The sequence below is a fragment of the Dermacentor silvarum genome, chromosome 8 (assembly GCF_013339745.2).
Source record: "Dermacentor silvarum isolate Dsil-2018 chromosome 8, BIME_Dsil_1.4, whole genome shotgun sequence".
In the NCBI taxonomy this organism is placed as follows: domain Eukaryota; kingdom Metazoa; phylum Arthropoda; class Arachnida; order Ixodida; family Ixodidae; genus Dermacentor; species Dermacentor silvarum.
The window spans coordinates 99288290-99311984 of NC_051161.1; the positions used below are offsets into that span (position 1 = coordinate 99288290).

Sequence of the window (23695 nt, forward strand, 5' to 3'; positions counted from 1 at the left end):
TGCTGTAGCTGTTGTTGCCATTAAAATTCACGGCACATACACCGTGATGGGTATGTGCCGTGGTCAAGAACCGAATGCTTGCCACACACAGAACATGTGGTGGTGAATTATCGATTATGGTACTGTCACACGCGTAACATTTCTGAGTACAAATTAATTTACGTGTCACGCACGCGTAAGAAAAAACAATATAAAGGAAACACCGCACTAGGCTTAAAGAACTTCGGTTTCTTTAAGAGGTTGCATTCAAACCCATGTTATTTTATTTCCGTCTGCTTTTTATTTTTATTTTATTTCCTACTGCTTTTTTTATTTTCTTGATTTCAACTATTAAATTAGCTTCGAAAGTTTTAATAATTTATTCGGCCCGTGGAGCCCGATTCTTGTCAGATCTCGCTTGGTAGGTATGAACCACACTTTTTGAGATCAGCAGCATCATTACTAATTGAATACCACGGCTGGATTATTTCATTTGATTTATGGTCGATTTATTTCATATTTTTATTCACATTTTTTCTTAACGTAAGAGCACCCAGCTCTTGGCCTATCCCCCACAGCGGGTTTGTGCTATTTGCTGAAAGGATCATCGTCCTCCTCATCACCATCACCATCACCATTATCGCCTCGCGCAAACGTTCGTTCGCTACCACGTTTCGCGAGGCCGACAAATCGACCGCCTCGACTGCGACCATGTCTTCCTCTTCGGAAGACCCAGAGCCGACGGGGTCCCGTCGTTCCGCGACGACTCGCCTGGTCGCCTGGCTTCCCGTCGCCATGGTGGTGGCTCTGTTTGTCTGGACCTACTACGTCTACATCTTCATCTTCTGCGGCCACGTTCTCGAGGACGACGTGCAGCGGGTCGTGTTCGGCGGCGTCTTCCACCTGCTGCTGCTGCTGTGCCTCTGGTCGTTCGTGCAGACCACCGTGACCAGCGTGGCGCCCATACCGCGCTACTTCTCGCTCAGCGAGAGCGACCAGCGGCTGATGGAGCAATGCGCCGACGACGACGCGCGCCGCCAGTTCCTCGAGATCCTGGCCGACAACCGGGGCGTGCTGACGCGAGGTTCCAACGGGGTGGTGCGCTTCTGCGACACCTGCAAGCAGGTCAAGCCCGACCGGGCCCATCACTGCTCCCAGTGCAAGAGGTGAACTGCTTTGTATGTGTGTCCTTTGTGTTCAAACAACATATATATTCACAGGAAGATGGAGGTTCGCGACGATCACCGGTGGTCGCGAACAAGGAATGTGTCAGGCCGGAGCTCACGTTTTAGCAGCAGGACCTGTTTGCCAGAATGAAAGAGAGTCCTTTTGCCGAAACGTTGGCTCCAGCTTCAGGCACCCTTTACTCGAGCATTGTTGATCGCGTTTTAACAGCGGAGCTGTTGAAGGTTTTCGTTTCCCCGCGTAGCGTTCGCGCAAACTCGCCTAGCGAAGACATCACTATGCGTTGCCTAGCAAACACCTGCCACAGCTGCGCCTCGCTTCTCCTAGCTCCGGCAACGCTCCTCCGCCGCCGCGCCAGCGATGACGTCACTGCGCGTTGCATAGCGCAGCTTACAACACCGACACGGCGTTCCAATGCTGCCACCGGGTTCCACCGTGTTGCAATGCCGAGAACGCGTTCCAGCAGACCCGCTCCGTCAATGCGGTCGCCTAGCAATCACTTACCCAGCTTCGCCCAGCCATGCCATTGCTTCGCGCCACAATTCTTGCATTGCTTAGTCATGACAACAATTTGTGAAGCTTGGCCACGACGTCGCAATGATTATAAAGGTCATGTCGTCGCTACGGCGACACACACAACTCTCGTAGACTTCGCACTTAGTAAATGTAACATGGGACGACCGAAGAAGTACAAGACTCCTGAAGAAGCAGCAGCTCAGCTGGAAGCTCGTCGTGCCGCCAGCCGAGAAAGAATACAGCGATTGTGTGCTAATCCGGAGTATCGCGCCCAAGCGCCACTGCTGCTAAACAGCGACAATGTGCCGAGGATCCTGAATTCCGAGTGCGGGAAAGCGAGCGTAGGCGACTGAACGACCAGCGATGTCGGGCAAGTGATCCAGGCTACCAAGTCACGGAGAATTACCAGCGTCGAGTCCGTCAATCAACGGGTGGCGCTGATGGCCGATTCCAGCGGGAATTTCTAGGCGTCGAGTTTGGCCACAGCTGCCGCGTCTGTGACCAGCTTTGGCTCGACACCAATCTCTCTACTATATGAGCTCGCGGTCACCTATGAGCTCGGTATGAGATAGGTGAGTACCAGCTGAGCTGTTTCTCCAGCCTTGCACAAGTTAGTGCAAGCTGCGCTAATTTTTTCTAATGCGTAATGTTAGCACGGAGTGAGGCACAGTAGTAATATACATTTGCCATTCTACTCCACAATTTAATGACTACTGAAACAACGACAACGACAACAATAAAAAGTGTGTGACCGTAAAAGTAAACTTAAGAAGCGGCTTCATTAGTCGCATCTTATGTTATGTCAACCTAAGACCGTTACACCGTTTACAAAAGCGGGCTGTGCGTATCATTACTTTTCCCCCGGTGCGCCAGCCCAGTAGTGCTCGGTGTGACAGACTACCTAAGCTGTCGTTCATTACTATGCGGAACTACAAGATCTCCTGCCTCGTAAGGAAGATAATAAACACTAATACACCTCTGGCTCGTAACGTCTTCATTTCCCCATCGCTAAATACCCGACACGCATGCAACGCCAGTCTTAATCTCCATGTGTGCTTGAGTGTCGACGGTGAAAGGCTAGTCAAGTTTTCCACTTCTAAGTTGTTTAATGACTTACCTCTTGAAATAAAACTTGCAACGAATTTCGACATATGTAAGCGCTACTAGCTCTCTAACCAAGCATTGTCGTGACCTTTTTCTGATGTGCTTTCCATGTTGTGCACTACCCTCAGCACGTCTTTTTTCTTTTTTCTTGTGTTTGTTTTGTTATTGATGTAGATTATTTGGTGGTTCATGTTGTAAAAATATAGCTGGTTGCTAATTAGTACTTATGTATAGCAATTATATGTATTATTACCAGTAGCTGTTTGTACAAGATTGCTAATCATTTTCGTATTGGAGCGGTCACTAGCCATTAAAGCGATCGGTCCAAATATCTCTGTATTACCTTTTCCTAAGTATATAATAAAGTTCCCCTTTTTGATTGATTGATTTGATTAGAACTTGATAGGAGTGTATATTTCATTCCGCGCCCCTGCTACATGATGAATGGATACTTCTGCGCTAGTAACATAGCTCGCGAATTCTATTAAGGGCATTCTGGCGGAACCCGCTTGCGAAATGATTATCTAGGTTAATGCGATATCTATAAATCAGTGGCGTGTGCAGTGTGGAAAGGGTGGCACATCCTTTGGCCGATTGTTTCCAGGTGCATACCAAAGATGGACCACCACTGTCCGTGGTTCAACAACTGCGTCTGCTTCAGCACGTACAAGTTCTTCCTGCTCACGATATTCTACGTGGTGGCCCTGAGCGTGTTCGGGCTGCTGAGCGCGACGCACCACGTGGCCGGCTTGTGGTCCGGCCACGCCGCCTCTGACGTCACGCTTCACACGACATTCCTGTACGTGTTCGGCGTGGTGCTGTCGCTGACGCTGGGCTCCTTCCTCTACTTCCACATCACCATGGTCTGCAGCAACGTCACCACTCTCGAGGACCTACGACCGCACCAGTTCAAGGATCAAAGGTATACGCCATGCGGATGCGACAGCTGTTTATCAACCCTTTATTTGAACGGGTGCTCACTAAAGGGAGACACAGTAATGCTGAGCGCAAAGAGAGACGAATACAAGCAGACGTGCTTCAGTATGTTTACTGATTTAACCGAACAGTGCATGGCACTGAAAAGGGAAACGCAGTTGTCGGCGATAGAGTACTAAGCACTGGTGGCCTGGGTGGGATCCTGTATACCCCCTCCCTTCCTTGCCGAATATTGCCGACACCTTTTCTGGCCCATAACGTGGTCTTGGTACATACGTTATGCAGAAAAATTGTGTATGAGTCCCCAAACCCTCTGCGCTACCCTAGATCCGACATTGGTGCTATCGATAAAAAGCCTTTATCGTAAACAGTTGCTCGCATTAGATGTAGTTGGCTTCCTTAGATAAAGGGTATGAGTCGAGGTCACTGGGAGAGGCATAGTCGAACGTGCAGTGAAATGAAATTTATTTATTATAAATAATCAGCCTTAAATCTCAATTTTCTAGTGCGATCGAGGTAGCTTCAGATGACGAAGTAGAGCGCGACTTTGATTCTTCTGTCTTTGGATACGGCGAGTTTTGTGAGCAAATATAAAATCTCAGGACTGAAAATGCCTGGGAGTGATCTGATTGTACAGAATGTTTTGAAATGTGCAGAAAACGTTTTTTTAAGTTTCTTTTTAAAGCCTAGTGAACTGAGCAGCTATGTTGCACTATATGCATGCTGCACAGACGTGATTTAATTTGCGCGCAGAATGCGAAAATGGCTCTGACACACATGCCTAGCTAAAATGCACGCATTGCGGTCATTTTAGACTAACAACAGACTAACAGACAATATTAGGCCTGCGTAACACCACTAACTGCGCGTATGGGGTCCACGTAAGGCAATTCCCAGGTGATCGAAGTAAATCCTGACACCCCCACTACTGCGTGTTTCTCATAGCCCGTGTTTGCTTTGGGGCGCTAAATTTCGTGATACAATGATTTTCAGCAATGCGTTTATTCCTGGGAATGTCACTTATTCAAACTAAATAAATTTTGGAGGTTTACGTGTAAAAACCACGATATAAATAAATCGGTGTTTAGTTATTTGAATTAATGTTGACCACCCGAGGTTTTTTTAACATTTAGATAAATCTAAGAACACGAGTGTTTTTTCATGCCGCCACCATAAGAATGCGACTGCCGCGGCCGTGATCGAATCTGCAGCTCCATGACCACCAGGCTACAGTGGCGGGTAATGCCACCAACCTTCGCAGCCGGTTTCTTCAATACAGCGTGCCAATGTATATTGAGCGCCTTCCTTTGAGAAAGCGCAACCACTCAGTAGAGAGACAATAAAACATTAAACTCGCGTCCCTGTTCGCGAATTTTAAAACATGCGTAGTCGTTGTCACTGAGTTCTGGGTTAGAAGGGTTTGCGCAAGCACCCACAACTAAAATCCTTCGCACGAACTAAATGTTGACAGCACTCGTCCTACAAGTAAAACAAAGCAATGCAGTGCAAATATATGTACGTTCACGCACTCATCACTCAAGTGCGTATCGTATAGCAATTTGTCAAGCAACCGGAATTCATCGCCGACAGATGCATTAGGCAGCTCAAGCTTGAATGCATCGCTGCTCCACATCTGTCGAGTCAACAATGCACTCGATTTCAAGTTGGGACCTATCGCCTTTACATAATTAGTGAGCACTAAAAAACAAGCAAAGCACAAAGAAATATAGCGGTGGACACGGGACAAGCGCTCCATTCCATTTCCTTTTCTTTGTGTTGTGTTTGTTTTTAGCACTCAATATGTCAAGTATACACCAACTAGTCCCCCCGCATATCCCTTTAAGATCTATCCTCTCTTCTTCCACGTGTGTTGTTATTGCGCTAGTATGTATACAGCCACACAAATACAGCCACACAATTAGATTGGGAACAAGCTTTACTATGCAATACAGGATTAGGTCAAATTTTGTATTCCGCGTATTGTAACACGAATTTTCGCGCGGGTGCTTTGTTTTGGCTATGCTGGTGACGAATAACTCGACTTTTTTTTTCAATTAAGTTTGTGATGTTCTCGCTTAACTTTTCACTTTTTTATCATACCACGCCTGATTAGACAGTTTTAGTTTAGCGTTAGCGTAATAGCGGTGTTACGGGAAATAGCGTTACCGTTCCGCAAACGAACTTTGCAGAAAGAGAGTTTTAGTATAGCGTGATAGCGTAGTTTACGTGCGGGACGCTATTCCATTACGCTTTGAATTTCGCATACACAGGGCACCTAATTCTATGTGTGTGTGCGTCCGGAAAGTGCGATAGGCAGCGCAATGGAAGCCAGGAGCGCGTTGTATTTTTACTTCACATGTCCGTCGATCTGCAACGAAACAGACAAGCAGTACAAGCTGTCTACCATAGCCTCCAAAATCTTCCAATCTCAGAGGCCATATGCCGTCGTTGCGCATATCTCCCGAATTTAGCGACAGATGGCGTTCGGATCTCAGAAAAAATTTCTCTCGTTAGGCTTAGGCGCGTTCGAAACGAGAAGCGATCTCGGAAAATTCCTCAAGATTAGCCATAACACTCTCTCGGCGAAGCGACATGAGACTAAGCAAAAGCCGTTTACGCAGTCATTTGCTACGAACGAAGTGAATTCTACAAAAACAACGCCAAATTCAGTTCGAAGCGGGCGGCCGGGACCGCCGCCATGTTTTACGTACACTACGTAAACACGCTAACACGGTAACGTTAACTCTGAGAAATAGCGTGCGCACGGTAAACGGTATGGGTCGGTTAGCGTTCTGCGCATGCGCACTTCGATCCCGCTATTCCGGTACGCCCGCTATTCCGGTAACCACGCTAAACTAAAACTGTCTATTATTAGACTGATCTCATAACGCTTCATGGCTTGTCTATCTGCTTCTTCATCTTGAGGGCTATAAGCAAGTTTGCCATTGTCAAAATCAAGCTACCCGCTTTACTGGCTTTATTGTAGTTCTCCTTCAGTTCGTTAAGAATACTGCTTCCAGAATCATTTGATTCAGAGGTGGCGTATTCAGCAATCCTTATACCCCGTTTCATACAGATCGGGTAACTCTAAGAAGGCTAGAGAGACTTATCTACTTATCTTACTGCTTGCATTCGTGAATATAAATAGCGTGTCAGATTTGAAAGAACGGAATATATATGTAAGCGACATGCAATTCAATGAAACATGAAGTGCCATACCTTATTGGAATGTTTGACGTAACTGTTACACGTAAGGCATCGCAGATCGGAACCTATTTGCCACCGAACGAGAGAAGTGACACGTTTCTCCGACCAGCGGCCACATCGCATTGCTTGTACTCGCGAACAAACAGGTACGTCGTATACTGGAAGCACAAATGTGCACAAATAATACGTGATTTGACGTAACCTTACGTTCACAAGTTGTAGTTGTATTATAGGAAGTACTTATTTCGTTTAGCGGAAACGGGACGTCACAGATAAACGACGGCTCTGCGAAACGCTTGATGCGGGACTTGTATGACTGCACTATACTTGCATATAGCTACTGCAGTGTTTTCTTCTAAGTCCGAAAGGGAGTATAAAGCAGTTAAACTCATCGTCGAAGATTGATCTTAAGAAGTGTTTTATAAAATACGCTTTGTTCTTGCATCTGAAATATATGGCTTTATACGTGTTTCAACTTTACATACTTTGTCACTCAACCAGCGTGGCTGCTTGCCCATGACGAGCTTCTCCTCTGGCTATACATAAAGCGAAAGTGCTTCTTGGTGTGCATCGCTTTAACTTTGCGCGCAATTAAGTACCGTTGCGCGTTCCAAAATCATGAGATCCACGTATTGGGTCATGCACTTTATATCTACAGCATTTCGAAACCACTATAGCTGCCAAATGTTTGCTAGCTTCAGCAACCCGTTGACGTATCCTTTGTTCCGGGAGGTTCTCTTTGTTACGGCATATCAAACCAGTGCGCAGAAGACGAAGAACAAAACAAAACTACTCGTCTTCTATGCGCTAGCTTTGCAAGTAGCCCCGTGGAACACCATCCGGACAAGCGTGCCGCTTTACAGGGACTCTTTCGACGTGGGCTGCTGCAACAACATCGCCGAGGTGTTCGGCCGCCGCAAGGCCCTCTGGCTGCTCCCGGTGTTCACGGCGGTCGGTGACGGGACCCGGTTCCCGACGCGACTGCATCCGGACCGGAACGTGTATGGTCCTCCTGCGTCGGTGGCAGTCGAGGCGCGAAGGCCTTCCGTACCGGTCCCTCCCGCCACCGTGGTCACCGGGACTGCCACGCCCTCATGGATGCCCCCGGTCGTGGGTCCACCCTCGTGCCGCTATCCGGTTCCATCCAGCGAATCGGTGGCCCTGACGTTGTCGACGCCGTTGCAGCTGCCGCGTCGGGGAGCTGGCGGTGGTCGCCACGCCCGTTTGCCTCCAATGGCCATCACCATTGTGCCGGGCAGCGAGACGCCCGCGTCACGGCTTCACTCGATGGACGAGAAGGACGCCACGTCGTCGATGGCGCCACCGACGTCGCTGACGTCGGTGGATGTGCAGTGATTTGTATAACCCGAGCGTGCATGTCGTCGCCGGAGCCTTGCGAATTCGGTTGCGTCGCGCGGACATGTACGCGATGCTCGGAGATGTACTCGCCGCGTTGCGAGGCCTTGTCGATGAACAAGTTATCGAAACGAAATATATCTTTTTGTATTGATATTGCTTGGTTACACTAATGTAGTGCCTCTGCCCGTGCTATACGGAGTTGCCGGAAAATCCGATGTAATTTTACATCTAGACTTCGCTTAACTGCGTCATTTGTATGCCCATTAAATTCATTCCATATGCTTTGAAGACCATTGCGAGATCACCAACAATTAGCGTGTTAATAATAGAATAAATTTGACTCAACGTATTAATATTCTTTCATACGGAGTTTACACGGGTGCAAGAGGTACAGAACACAAATCCTTGTGGTTGAATTTGACTGTAAAGGGGTGGGGCGGTAATTGTGACATCATCGCAAGTCTTTCAGCTCAGGCCGAGCGTCGGAGGTACTCGTGTGCTTCTTCTGGGGGTTTGCGTGCCTAAACCAGTTCCGAATATGAGGCACGCCATAGTAGAGGACTCCGGATTAATTTTGACCACCTGGCGTTCTTTAACGTGCACTACAACGCAAGCACACGGACGTTTTTGCATTGCGCCTCCATTGAAACGCGGCGCCGCGACCGGCATTCGATCTCGCGACCTCGTGCTCAACAGTGCAACGCCTTTGCTAATTGAGCCACCGTGGCGGGTAGGTGCTCGTATAAATGCAACATTTCCACTGCGGTAAGCATTAGATACGTATACCCGGCGTCACTGTCCCGTTAATATAATTGCTCTTTGATAATCCATAATTAAAATATAATAAAAACAAAGTGAACAAGATATCCAGACTACGCGCACTGTGGGAATCGATGTAAGGGAGGATTTCTGTTCTGTTTGCGTTCATTGACGATATTTTGCGCTGATGTCGACAGCCTACTACAGCCGTGATGCGATGTTAAATGTTTACTTGCGTTCACCACTTGTGTTTGTCTACGTGGTACACAGAACACACAGCGAAACTCGTTTGCTCGAAGCGACGTTGTGCGCCATTCTTCCTAGCCTGCGAGAATGTTAGTACCGTCATTACTTCACACGGGCGCATCGCATCGTGGTTCAAGTGTTGGTTGGCTGGACAGCCGCTTGGCGTGTTGTCTTGACGCTGCGACGCATGTACAAACGTGCAAGGTGATTATTTTTTTTCAGAAATAGCAGAAACGTGGAGTATCATACGTTGAATAAATTTATTTTTCAGTTTGTTCGCAGCTGTTGCCGTGTCTAGTGGTTACGTTTCTTTTATTAAAGGTATACTCCAAACGAAGCATGCTTTTTGACGGCACCTTTCCCTTCTTCCGCGATCATCCCATGTATGCAAGCTGCCACAAGCAAAAAGTGGCTATTATTCGCCCGTTTCCTTGGCATTAGGAAATCGGCAAATACAATGGAAATTAACCTACAGAGGGATCCCTTAGAACGCCTTACAAAGAGCAGTGCAATAGAAAAGAGCCCTTAGAACGCCTTACAAAGAGCAGTGGAATAGAAAAGAGCAGAGGAATAAAAATTTTGAGCTGAAACTGCGTAGATATGGTTGAATTCCCTATACCGGCCAGCCTTGGCATTGACATTTGCTTTAAAATATCGGAAATTCTCAAATTCTTCGAAATAGAATTCTACCTCTGTGGAATGGTTCCGACTGTTAAGTATGCATTGTGATAAAAAAGGAAAGATGTTATTTCTTTCAAAAATATTGTTATGGCGCAAACAAGAGTAGCGCCAGTCCGAAGAAGACAATTTCACGTGTAGAGGTAGAATCGGTCTCGCCAGCCATCTTGTTTATTTTCCGTTGCCTCTCTTGTATGTATCGTAAATACACCTGTATATGTGACTTCCGCAACGTAACACGTTGGTGAGAGGTGCGGGGTATCCACGAGAAACAACGGAGCTCCGCAGCGGTCATCACTTCGGACAGGAAAACATGAAGGACTAAACAGGATCCGGAACGGTGCGGCCCGCATCAACGCCTACGACCCCGACTGTGTACTGGCTGGGCCGCGGGATCCAGGGACGTTCTGCGGCACCGACCACCTTGACGTAGAAGACCGGATCGCCCCGTATGAGCGTGTAAGTGTCCACAACAAATGGGATCCCACGATTATGTTGGCAAACTTGGTCTTCTACCTACAAGGCACGGCGAAGGTAGGACATGACAACCACGAGGAAGAGTTTAACGACTGGGACACGTGCAAACAGAAGCTGAGGGACTTGTTCGACCGGCCCCCGGTTGGAAGGGCGCCTGCTAAGAAACAACTAGCGACCCGCGTCCGAACCTCCACAGAATCGTATGTCTCTTACATCCAGGACGTGCTGGCTCTGTGCCGTAAGGCCGACAGCGATATGCCTGAGTCAGACAAGGTTGGGCACGTCTGAAGGGGATCGCTGACGATGGGTTCAACCTGCTCATGTGCAAAATTGTGAAACGGTACAGGACATCATAAAAGCCCTCCGTACAGATGAATAACCAGCAAAGCTGAAACGTGCGGCCCCGGTGTTTAGCAGTGGGTTAATGCCGACGCTGTATTGAAGCGTTTCTTAATTGTTGGTTACATGTTTGTGTTTCTAGTGGAATGCAAGCGCCAATGGTGGGCGGATGCTGCTAAACACGACGCTGAGATAACTTGAGATATTTAACGCATGCTACAACGGCGAGCCGAGGAGGCGGCGTTGCGGGCAGAGCAGCGTCAACGTGGCAATGGCGGGAACGCGTTCTCCGGGGCTAACGCCCGCTTTCGGCGGGAGTTTCTCGAGCGCCACTTTGGTTTCGGCTGCGACGAAACACCTACGTTGAAATTGCGAAGTGGAACGCAAGCGCCAATGGCGGGCGGATGCTGCTAACCACGACGCCGAGCTAACTCGAGATATCGACAGCGGCAGCGGCGAGCCGAGGAGACGGCGTTGCGGGCAGAGCAGCGTCAACGTGGCAATGGCGGGAACGTGTTCGCTGACGGCGTGATTAACGGCGCTATCAATGGCGCGCGCGCTTGGGTGCGACGTAGAGAACGACGTAACTGACGGCGCAGCCAATGGAAACGTTTAGAGAAACATGGGACGAACGGCTTTTCGTTTCGACTAGCCATATACAGCTTTCGCTGTAAAAGAGTGTCAACGCTTTGAGCAAGCCAAGAGCCGTCGCATTGCAACGCCGTTCGCACGTCTGCCGAGCACAGCTGCGACATCCTCTTGCGATGACAGGCTAGAAATGCAGCGAGCATCATCATCAGATGACGACGCAGATAGTGCGGCCATGGAGCCATGGCTCCTGCAGCGCTTTTTCCCAACCCAGTTAGCCGAGAAATTTGCCTACAGCACCAGTTCAGCAGCACCGACTTACTTGCGTCCTGAAGAATATACGCATGACACCGACTCTTGCGTCCTGGCCATTTATGATCTGCACGACATCCGCACAGAACAACGGCGTGATGACTGCTTACGTGTTCTTATCAATCGTCTCAATTCTGGACATTCGGAGCCCACACTCCGCATGTTCGCGAACCGCGACGACGTTGTCTACTGCCGAAGCTTATGCCTTGAAGGACCAGAATTTTTACTCGTTGTACCACGCCATCTCTGGACCTCAATTCTGCAGCAGTTGCATGACGCCCCTACTGCAGGCCAACTCAGCGTTTCGTGTACCTACGACCGTGTACGGCGCCGTTTCAACAGGCCCGGCCTGTACCGCTCTGTGCACCGCTACGTTGCAGCCTGTGCGCTCTGTCAGCGTCGCAAAAAAACCTGCTGTGCTGCCCGCTGGACGCCTTCACCCCATCGATGTGCCCGCAGACCATTCTTTCGCGTCGGTATCGATCTTGTCGGCCCTTTTCCGACGTCAAAAGCTGGCAATAAGTGGGTCATTATCGCCACTGATTACGCGACCCGGTACGCGATCACGCGAGCTTTCCGCACAAGCTGTGCAACTGAGGTGGCGGATTTCGTTTTACATGACGTCATCCTCCATCACGGCGGACCCCGGAAGATCCTGACTGATCGCGGCCGTACCTCCTTGCCCCGCATTGTTGAAGACCGACTTCGCTCCTGTTCTGCCGAGCACATGCTTTCCACCGCCTACCACCCGCAGACAAACAGACTCACGGAGCGGCGCAATCAATCGCACGTTGACAGAAATGCTGTCGATGTACGTTTCTGACAACAGTGATTGGGACAGCACATTACCCTTCGTGACCTTCGGCTATAATTTGTCCCGTCACGATACCGCTGGCTTTTCACCCTTTTACCTTCTGTTCGTCTGCCACCCTACTTTGCCCTTTGACACGCCTCTTCCTTCTTCGACGAAGACTCCTCCCACGGAATATGCTCAAGACGCCTAAACCCGCGCTCACGCGGCACGCCAGATTACAGGCTCCCGGCTTACTGAGTCTCAAGCCACGCAGCATATCCGGGACGACAGCCTACATCTGGACGTTCGATTAACTCCTGGCTGTGTTGCCCTCCGATGGACACCATGTCGCCGCATTGGCTTGTCTGTAAAGCTGATGCCGCGCTACACAGGGCCCTACACGATATTGCGTCACCTTGGCGATGTGAACTACGAGATCGCTCCACTGGACTCGCGTGGCCCCACAGACGTTGTGCATGTGTCCTGGCTGAAGCCTCACTTTGTCGCGAGTTCTCGTGCCTTATAGTTAGCGCCGCGCCTTAAAGGGGGGGGGGGGGTTATGTTACGGCGCAACCAAGAGTGGGAACCAGTCCGAAGAAGACGATTTCACGTGTAGTGGTAAATGCAACTGTATGTGTGACTTCCCCAACGTAACAATATTTATTCGTTCATTTGTACAACGATAGCGCCTGAGGTGCAGTGCATGATGCACTGCACGGTGGTTCATGCAGCAACAATTTTTTTTCGCTGTAGTGTGCTATGCTCTGCAGACCATGTTTCAGACTATGCAGAGCCTAGCTATTTGAGACACGAGCTCGTTGCAAAACATACCGGAGTAAGTATTCGCAACAGGATGAGGCATGCATGTGCTTCAGCGATAATCCGGAGACAACTAAGACATCATAAGGAAATGCGAAGGTATTCACCCCACCCAGACCCGTAGGAAACGTGCAGCTTTCAGAAGTACGGGGATTTAAAGTGCATTAACCGGTCAGCAGTCCACATAAGCAACGGACGGTTAGACTAAAGTCCCTAGATTTCCTGCTCTTTTAAATGCGAAGCATTTCGTGGCGAACATTTGCTACTTTGACAGGATGTATGTATGTATGTATGTATGTATGTATGTATGTATGTATGTATGTATGTATGTATGTATGTATGTATGTATGTCTATCTATCTATCTATCTATCTATCTATCTATCTATCTATCTATCTATCTATCTATCTATCTATGTATTCGTGGCGAACATTTGCTACTTTGACAGTATCTATCTATCTATCTATCTATCTATCTATCTATCTATCTATCTATCTATCTATCTATCTATCTATCTATCTATCTATCTATTTATCTATCTATCTATTCGCCTACGTCTTTGGCTCTCATGGTCATTTCGTTAACTTGGTATGTACCAAAATTGGCAGACTATGTATGACACGAGTATATGGCGAACACAAATGATATGTCATGGCATGACTATCATGACATGCGTGTCATGTAGGTCATGAAACAGCTGCCTACGTCTTGATGCTTTCATGGTCGTGATAATCAAAAAAGTGAAGAAAACAATAAAGGATTGTGGTAGAAGTCATAGTCATGACCATGACTCAGCAAAAATGAGAACGATTCTGCGAAAAAAGACTATCACTCAAAAACCAATGGAATAGGTTCGAATGTGGTAATAAGTGAAGAAAAAGGCTAAAGATTGATGGTCGAAGTCATAGTCATGAGCATACCTAAGTCCTTTAGGTCTCTTAGGTGTAGCTAAAGGGACTCCTGAGGACTCATGACATGAATGTCATGGCATGCGTGTCATGTAGGTTATGAAAGAGCTGCCTATGTCTTGGTGCTCTCATGGACGTTTCGATAACTTGGTAGGCTGCCCACTGCTTTGCATAACATCGATTTCCACAGGGCGTGGGATCTGCCAGCTTTTTTAAGTAGCGACATCTACTCCGTCGGCCACCATTATCTTCCTAGATAGCATGTGACCGTCAACGGCCGCTGTCGTCTACGCTAGAGCACTGCACGGGCTCGGGCTTACCCGAAAGCCCGGGCCGGGCTCGGGCTTTCTGATGGTGTGCATGTAACGTGCAGCGAGTTATTCTCGGGCGTCTCAACTCTGAAAAACATGTATTTTTCGGTCTCGGGCCAGTTTCGAGCCGGGCTCGGGCCGGGCTTGGGCCTAAGGTAAAGGGGTGGCGGGCCGGGCCGGGCGGGTAACGTAGATTATTTCCGGGCCCGGTCCGGGCCTGGGTCTCGCCATTAAAGTTTTGATCGGGCTCGGGCGGGTCGCCCAACGTAAAAACGGGCCCGGGCCAGGCTCAGGCTGAAAAAATCGGCCCGTGCAGTGCTCTAGTCTACGCTGTTCGCAGCACCATGCTAGTGATTGCGGGTGAACAGCGTTAGGAAGAAGATGGCTGCTGGAATGAGCGCCGCCCAATGAGATTCGTCGGCGGTGCTTCAAAGCTTGTCGCTACTTAAAGAAACAAAAAGAATATCTAGGGACTTTAGGTTAGACTATTGGTAGAAGAAAATTCAGGGAAGTAAATTATATAACAGTTCGTGGGTATAGCCTAAGCTGTGCCCTTCGTACGGAATTTCTTAGCCAAAGAAGCTCTTAGGCTAAGATAAGAGTGCAGCCGAAGTGAAAGTGCATTTGCTTTGCGGCTTTGTACGAGAGCGAGAAGGAAACAAAGCTCGGATTAAGCGACAAGGAAAGAAAAAGTCGCGGTCAACAGATAGCATGATTGTACATCATGTGTCTGTAGTTGAGGCTATATTCTGACGGCAAATCACTAAAGAGCCCTTTTCGACAGCTTCCTTTTGCGGCCGTCTGCTACAGCGCTGACAAGCACGACCGCGCTCTTCCCGTTCACCGCGCCGCCAAAGGAATGGCCATATTACAAAGTTACTAAACGTCTTCTGTGCATGCAAAAGCTTGTAACGCAAGCTTGCTGATCTTACGAACGTTTTTTTTTTATTTTGTGAGTGCGATTATTGCGTAAGAGCTTTATTACGCTGAAGTTTGTTGGTGAGCTGCCTTTGTGAATTCTGCCGCGGATCCGGTACAGGCGCTGTACGTTCAGTTACGTTAAGTAACTATACAAGGTAGATATAGAGGGTTTAAGAAAGAGAGAAAAGATAAAGGAAACACAAACAAAATGCTAAAGTGATAAATATCTCTAGATTGCTTGATTGCTCAAGCAGGCTAATTGACTATTTGTTGCACCTCGTTTCCAAGGGGATGCCAACAAATCATCATCATTACCAATATTATCATACGAACTATGACATAATAGTAATATTAGAAGATTACTGTACGCTGGAGGATAGTAAAAGATGACTAGAATATTGATGGCGTAAGTGCAGTGAACACCGAATCAAATTCAAATCAAACTTGATGGTTGGGCAGAACGAACAATAGGTTTTAAAGGTTGATTATAGCCGTAGAGGAGTGAGTGAATAAAGTTTGTTGGAGACACCGAGCTGTTGGTGCCCGGAGGTGGGTGGCCATCTTATTCCAGGTAGCCGTGGCCCTGTGCTGATAGCTTAATGCTGGTCACCAGCCGTAGCTGGTCCTTAGAACTTGGGCTTGTCAGCTGGGCCTCCCAATGATATTGTGTCGGTGTAGGCGCAGAGGAAAAGTAAAAATGAGGACCTTGGTGGCATCAGCCACTACGCCTTTTCAAAGGTGATGCCCATAATACCCACCCATACACCCGTCTTTACTTTTACCCATCCATGTCACCGAGGTACAAAACGGTGTTTTCAACTCGTATAGAAAAGCGTAGGCAATGCTTGAGAAAGCACAGGTACAACTCTTCTCGACGTGAATGTCGGTTGACATAGAAGCGCTTCATATATGTACAAAGCGCGGATGGCGTGTTTGTAAGAATGACTTGAATTTTATGATAAGACAAACTGTTCTGAGCCATTCTGGAGAGTTCTGTGTTAGACACTGTCATAGGTCTACAGTGTCTCTTCCACACCGTATTCGACATATGGTACGTACAGTGATGCATGTCACAGAAACGCTAATCACTAGCTATGTAGGTAGCTTTGGTTTAAGGGCCTTAAACGCGAGCTCCGTTAGCTGGTATACAATGCATTCATCGATGAGCCTTAAGCTATGTCGCCGGGTCGCGAACGTTAGAGATAGGCAGCCTGTCGCCCACTGAAAGTGCATAAATTATAAATGCTGCTCACGAAAATTACCTCATCGGAACTGTCACCCGCTGGTGTCGCTTACTCTGTCCAAGAGGGCGAAGTGTGTGAGGCTACAGCAGACTACCCAGGGCAACACTCATATAGGTTGTGTTGCTCGAATCGCGCTCCCTTTTGAATGCAGCTGCTCGAATGAGCGCCGTATTAGGCGCACGAAAACACGTTGAGCTAGCAAAAAGTCTCATGAGAATGATGTCGGAGTTTGTATGCGAGACGGGTACGGCATGCTTAACGCGCAGTCACGTTTTGTGTGATTGTGCATATACAGTGCAACGAAGAGTTAACTGCTCCCGAGGCCAGCCTCAAAAGCGAGTGAGTGCCGTATGGTGCAGCTGGGTTCTTGAGCGAAATGACATCCACAGAGTAAGAAGGGGCGCAGCGGAGCCTGCGTACACGGGCATCGAACCTTCAAAGATGTTTTAGTTGTCACACTCTCCCGCCAAAGAGGATCATGTCGCCGCAACGTACGCCTGCCCTTTGGGAACGATACGGTGTAGTTCCCTCAACATGTCCAGATCACATGGTCTATCTTTCTCCACTGCCCGCTTTGCTAGGTGCACCCCGTTCTGATTAACACGCTTAATTAAAAAAAAACATATTGAAACGGAATTTTAAATGCCCGAGTAGGCATGTAGAGGGATTCAACTGCAAGACTCTCATGTACAGGTGTATTTCTCAACTAATAACTAGTGGTTTCATGATTTTCCTAAAAAAAATGAAAAAGTCGACCATGTCTCTGTTTTCCACTTGAATATTTCTCATGCAAAATTCTGAGCTTTTATTTCATTTACCTTTAATCAATACTGCACGATTCCTCTTCCATTTCTATGCCTTAACATTTATATTGCCTTGTATTTCTTCGGATAATCTTATTTTACTTTAAACGTGCCGCCCGCTAGTTGGCCAATCCCCCGTGGGAGGTATGTGCCAATATAAGGAAATCCTGATCTTCATTATTCGAACTTATGGTGTGAAACTGGGATTCTGAGATTCTGATAGCGTTATGAAGAAGCAGGGGACTTGAAGATTAGTGTTTGCAATAGAAAGTACAGGAAACGTCTTAAGGGACATAAAGGTACTAGTACGGTTCTAGAGTGAAAGCGAAACAGATTTCATTCCAGCTGAATTGAAACAGAGAAACGTGGGGGTGGGAAGATCATGTTATACACAGAGCAGGCAAGCGGCCGGTTGTATTGACTGTGGAGTAACATCATGTACAGGCAATATTGAATTGCACAAAAAAGGGAACAGAATCGACGGTCGCATGTACTTAGAGTAGGTGATAAGAACATTTTCTGTATATAGGAGGAGTTCAGTTAATGTAGAACAAAGGATAATCAGATACCACTAGGACAGAGCCGAGGCTGAAAAAACAACAAACAAAAAGGACCTTCCTGTCGTACCGGATTTTTTTTTTGCGTATTCTATGAAATACGTGTTCGCAGAGCAGGGCTGACGACAAAACTGTCCTTCTGGGCGTCTTTCATCGCTTTATTTTTCAGTGGGGAGGGCTATGTCCTGCCACATGTCTTATTGCGCTATAATGATCGCCATATTCTATTCATAAAAAGAATGAACAATGGGCAGAAATAAACAGTTTTCACAAAATTGCTTTCCAGTAAATGTGTGTGTGTGTGTGGGGGGGGGGGGGTGCAGTTTTCGTTTACATGGTGCTTCACATTACTTAAAGCAAACATTTAGTTGGCACATCCCAGACGGATATGACCACTCTAATATTCTTAGCAGTGATCTTGACCAAGTAGGAATATATTTCGTAGTTCAGTTAGTTAGCTACCTAAGTATACTTTGAAATCTTACAGAGTTTTGTTTGCAAGTGCCCCAAATTTATGGAAGACTTCGCAATGCTTTACGGAAAACTTCAGAAGACTTTGGAAGACTTCACACTATCTGGCCTTATTTGTTCATAGACCCGATCATGTGAAACTCTTCACTTTGTCGCAAGCATGTACCTGTACGCTTGCGCCCGCTCTACTGATGCCAGCGTATGGTGTACAGGAATGCCGCCGTACGGCTATGTGCTCTGACCAAGCCTCCGTCGATCGGCCGAGTGGTCGTAAGGCCGCTTCGGAACTGCAAGCCAGGCTGCATGCATACTGGTTTTACTTAGTGATGATTCAAAATCGATGCCGGCGTCCGGCTTTTGCGGGCTCCGATGTACACTGCCTTGTTGCCGGTACTGCAGCTGATATTCTATGCCGACAACGCTACCGCACTTTGCTTCCGCCTTACGAAAACAGTTGTGGAACTCCCCGTAACAGCTTCGCTGTATAACGCTACATGGTGGGTTCGGAAACTCTGCATTCGCATGATTTCATGAAGTCTTTCGGGCATAACATGTTGCTTTGCGGATTTACATGTTCGTGAAGATGTTGGTCCTGTTGCTGGGTCGGGGGGTGGCGGTGTCACTACTTTTTTCCCAATTATAGGCGCGGCATATACGATGCCATTGGAAACCGGTTCCGCGTTTTCAGAGTGCGCGCAGCAAACTTCAGGTGTTTTGTTTCTTTTTAAATGCGAAGCATTTATATATAGCGCCTACGTATAGCCGTCTACGTTTTTTATAGCCTCCTACGTCTTGGTGATCGCATGGTCATATCGTTAATTTGGTATTTACCAAAACTGGCATAGTATGACAAGAGTGTATGACGAACATAAATGATAGGTTATGACATGAATATCATGACATGTGTGTCATGTAGGTCATGACACAGCTGCCTACGTCTTGGTGCTCTCCTGGTCGTTTCAATAACTTGGTAGGTACCAAAATTGGCATAGTATGACAAGAGTGTATGACGAACATAAATGATTGGTCATGACATGAATTTCGTGACATGCGTGTCATGTAGGTCATAAAACAGCCGCCTAAAATGACAATGACCCAGCGAAAAAAATATGAACACTCAAAAACCACCCAAAATGGGTTCTGACGTGGGCAGTAAGTGAAGGAAACACTGAAGGACGATGTTAGAAGTGATTGTCATGAGCATGATTCAGCAAAAATGACAATGGCTCAGCAAAAAAATTTAAGCTCAAGAACCACTGAAATTCGTTCGGACGTGGGACCTAAGTGAAGGAACCAATAAACGATGGTGGTAGCTAGAAGTCATAGCCATGAGCATGACTCAGCGAAAATGAGATTGACTCAGCCAAAAAAATTTAATCTAGAGAACCACTGAAATGGGTTCGGACGTGGAAACTAAGTGAATGAAACATTAAAGGATGATGGTAGAAGTCCTTGTCATGAGCTTGACTCAGCAAAAATGACAGTGGCACAGCGGAAATGATTAACACTCAAAAACCACTGAAAGGGGTTCGGACGTGGTTACTAAGTGAAGGAAACACTAAAGGACGGTGGTAGCTGTCATAGTCATGACAATGACTCAGCAAAAATGACAAACACTCGGCGAAAAACATTAACACTCAGAAACCAATGTAATTGGTTCAGATGTGGTGCTAAGTGAAAGGAAAAGGCTAAAGATTGATGGTCGAAGTCACAGTCATGAGCATGACTAAGGCTTTCGCCTTAAGGTCTCTTAGGCCTAGCTAAAGGGACTCCTCAGGACTCATGACGTGAATGTCATCACATGCGTGTCATTTAGGTCATAAAACAGCCGCCTAAGTCTTGGTGCTATCATGGTCGTTTCGTTAACTTGGTTGGCTCCCCGCACACTGCTTCGCATAACGTCGACTCCCACAGGGCGTGGGATCTGCCGGCTTTTTTTAAAGAAATCGATACTCTAGATAAAACTAGTGCTCCCACTAGCAGCAGATGATACTCAGATTGCAGTCCTGGAGAGACAGAGAGTAAACTTTATTGGGAAAAGGCAAAAAAGAAGGAAGATGTATATGGAGCCCCTAGTCCAGGGCCCCACTGGCTTGAGCGGCTCACTGGGCTTGGTCCAAGAGAGCCAGCTGACTGTCCTGTTCCTCGTCCCCATGCCATGCCTCCCACTGCCTTAGGAAGCGTTTTTTTAGTAAATTTGTGTGTGTTAGCTTGTGGAGGTCTTCTGGCGCACATGAGTGTGATGTGTGCCAATGTAGGCTTTTCGCCACACCACGGACATTTATGTGCGTACGCTTCGCCATGTATTTGTCTCAGCTTGTGTCAAGATAAGTGTTTGTTTCAAGTCGGCGCCAGTCTGTCGTTTGCCTTCTGGTCAATTTTGGATGGGGCCGGCGGAACTCCCGTCTTTCCTGTCTTTGTTGTTCCAAGATATCTCTCGCAGTCGTTGGAAAGTCCCTACGTGGCTGGTCCGACGCTCGGATATTTAGTACTCAAGCTATTCGGTCCACCCTCGTATTTCCCTCCATGCCTTCGTGTGTCGGGCTGTGAGGCTGTGAAAATTCCATAGCTTATTGCATAAGATCCTAAACAGCGCCCGGGGTGCCGCCCCTGACAGGAAGAGGCGACACGCCGCCTGTGAGTCCGTGAGGACAGCCTGCGGATGTACCTCTGCATTCGGCGTCCTTCAAAGCTAAAGCTACCGCGGTTGCATCAGCCGTTGCCTTGAATGCGATTTTCACTGATGCCCCGTACTACCGTTCCTGACACGTGGCGACTGCGATGTGTATGCCACATCCTGAGTAACTTGCGTCCGTGTAGTAGACGTCCGGCTTGTCTTCTAAACTCCTTCACAATGCTCGCACCCGAGCCTCTCGTCTTCCCCCGTGGTACGTCGGGTTCATATTTTTGGGGGATTGGCGCCACGCATATACGCGCCCGAATTTCCCTATCGAGGAGTGATGTATCGTCTGCGCTATAAAACGGACGAGGTGCATACCGCAGTCTATTTAGAACAGTTCTCCCTTGTTTGGTTTTGCCTAACCTGTCTCTCTCTGAGACACAAGAACGGCCGCTGCGTGCTCTTCGAAGGTGTTGTACACCCCTAGCTTCTCCATCCATTCCGTGCTGGTGCTCTGAGGGAGCCCAAGGGCAGCCTTATATGCTCGTCGTAATATAATGTCCAACTGTTTAATCTCTTGTGCGGTGGTGTTTAAGTACGGGATGCTATACGTGACTCGACTGACGACAAAAGCGTGCACTAGTCTAATTGTCTCGTCCTCCGAAAAGTCTTGTCAACTGCGCGTGACCCTGCGGATCATTTTCGCCACATTCGGCAGCGTGAAAGGTTCCGACCTTGTGGATCCTATTCCTATGGTCGCCCTACGATTACACAGGAAGCTCTTTGCGTATTGATATATTCACCCCCCACAGCCCACTGACTCCAGGCCCTGCAGAATGGCCTCGTGAGATATTGTATCGAAGGCTTTCCGCAAGTCTAAGGCCAGCACTACGTTGTCATCGGCCCCAATATGTGGGTGTAGTACCTCCTGCTGTAAAGCTAGGAAAACATCCTACGAAGATATGTTGGGACGGAAACCAAACACGTTCGCGGGAAAAAGGTCGTTTGTCTCCATGTGGTCCGCGAGTCGAGTTTGTACTACTTTTTCGAAGAGCTTTCCTACACAGGAGGTCAGGGATATAGGCCTGAGATTTTGTATATCTCGAGGCTTGCCCGGTTTCGGAATCAAGATGATGTGGGCCGATTTCCATTCAATGGGGACCTCTCCTCCTTCTATCTATACCTGTTCATTTCTGTATTTGGTGAGCTCCTCCAAACTCTCGTGGCGGAGGTTCCGGATTATGGCATTTGTGATCTGATCCGGTCCCGGTGCCGTGTTCCTTTGAAAGGATTGAGCCGCCGCATACAACTCAGCCACGGTAATTGGGGCGTCCATATCCGGCTGGGGCGGACCCTCGTACCGCTCTTTGCGACGCATTATATGTCACCTTCAGTTGGTCCCATATAAAAAAAGTTGTCGCAGTTTCACCTGAAAGGCGAAGCATCAATTGCGATAGCAAATTTGTAGAGAGCTATACGGAGTAATGATAGTAGCTTTATCAGCTGTATAATTTTGGACATGCAGCAGCACCGGCAACACGCAGAACTGTTGTCGACGCCGCGGGCGTTTTGCCCGCGTTCGCACAAAATGCGTGCGGCGTTGGTGACTGTTGCCGGAGCCTCTGATATAAATAGGCACTTGGTGCCGCAGCTAAACGTCGCCTCCCTTCCCTCCCCCTCCCCCTCCCCCCCACGGCCTTTCGTGCGTCAGAAGAAGGCGCGTTTGCTCTACATATATGGTGATTGTAAAGGAGGAAAGAGACGCCTACTTCTGCAGCCCTTAAGGGAGCACAGCACAGAACGCGCGTTTGTTCTCCGCCGTGCGTTCACTCCCCGTGAAAGCGCGCGTCCCTCGCGCCCTTTCATTCGCACGTACAGCGTTCGGCGGCGCGCGGCGACGATTTCATCTCTATTGACGTCATACGGAACCTCACGGCGACGGCGACGGCGACGCCGACGGCAGAAATCTGCTTTGGAGTGTCCATATAATTGCTATCGCAATAAAATGCTTGAGCTTTTGGATCAAGTCCTCTGGGTCGCCTGCGTACTCGTTTTCTATTAGTTTTAGCGTTTTCTGTGCAGCCGTCTTAGTTCCCCCCAGGTTCATCATGCTGCGGAGGACATACCACGTTTTCTTCGTCCCCAGCGTTCCCCTGAGCGAGTCGCAAAATTGGCGCCAATTCCCCTCATATAGTTCCTGCGCATACGAATTCGCCTGCTCGGCCAGTTGAGCGGTCCTTATCTTAAGCTTGCGGTTCATCCTTTGCCTCTTCCATCTTCTGGGCAACCCACTATGGGCTTTCCATAAGTGGACTAGGTGCTTGTCCACCACGGGGTAATTTTCGGTTGTGGCCACTGTCTTTGTCGCTCGTTTTAACGTGTCCCTTAGCTGAGCAGCCCACTCCGCAATGTCCATGATCGATCCTGCCATGACCTGCTGCTCGCGGTATTTTGTCCAGTCTGTCAACCTAACTTAGGTCACCCTCCGTCTTATTCTCGCAGAGTTTACGGATATTCTCAGTATGAAATAATCGCTTCCAAGGTTATCCCCCAGATTTGTCCAT

At 48.1% G+C, this 23695-nt stretch overlaps 1 protein-coding gene across 1 annotated transcript; it reads left to right on the top strand.

Annotated features, from left to right (window-relative positions):
- The first annotated feature begins 690 nt into the window (after positions 1 to 690).
- LOC119462316 (palmitoyltransferase ZDHHC15A) lies at positions 691 to 8283 on the top strand. Its single transcript, XM_037723659.2, has 3 exons — positions 691 to 1145; positions 3389 to 3706; positions 7791 to 8283. Exons 1-3 carry the CDS (start codon positions 691 to 693, stop codon positions 8281 to 8283), a joined length of 1266 nt encoding a protein of 421 aa, XP_037579587.1.
- The last annotated feature ends 15412 nt before the right edge of the window (positions 8284 to 23695 follow it).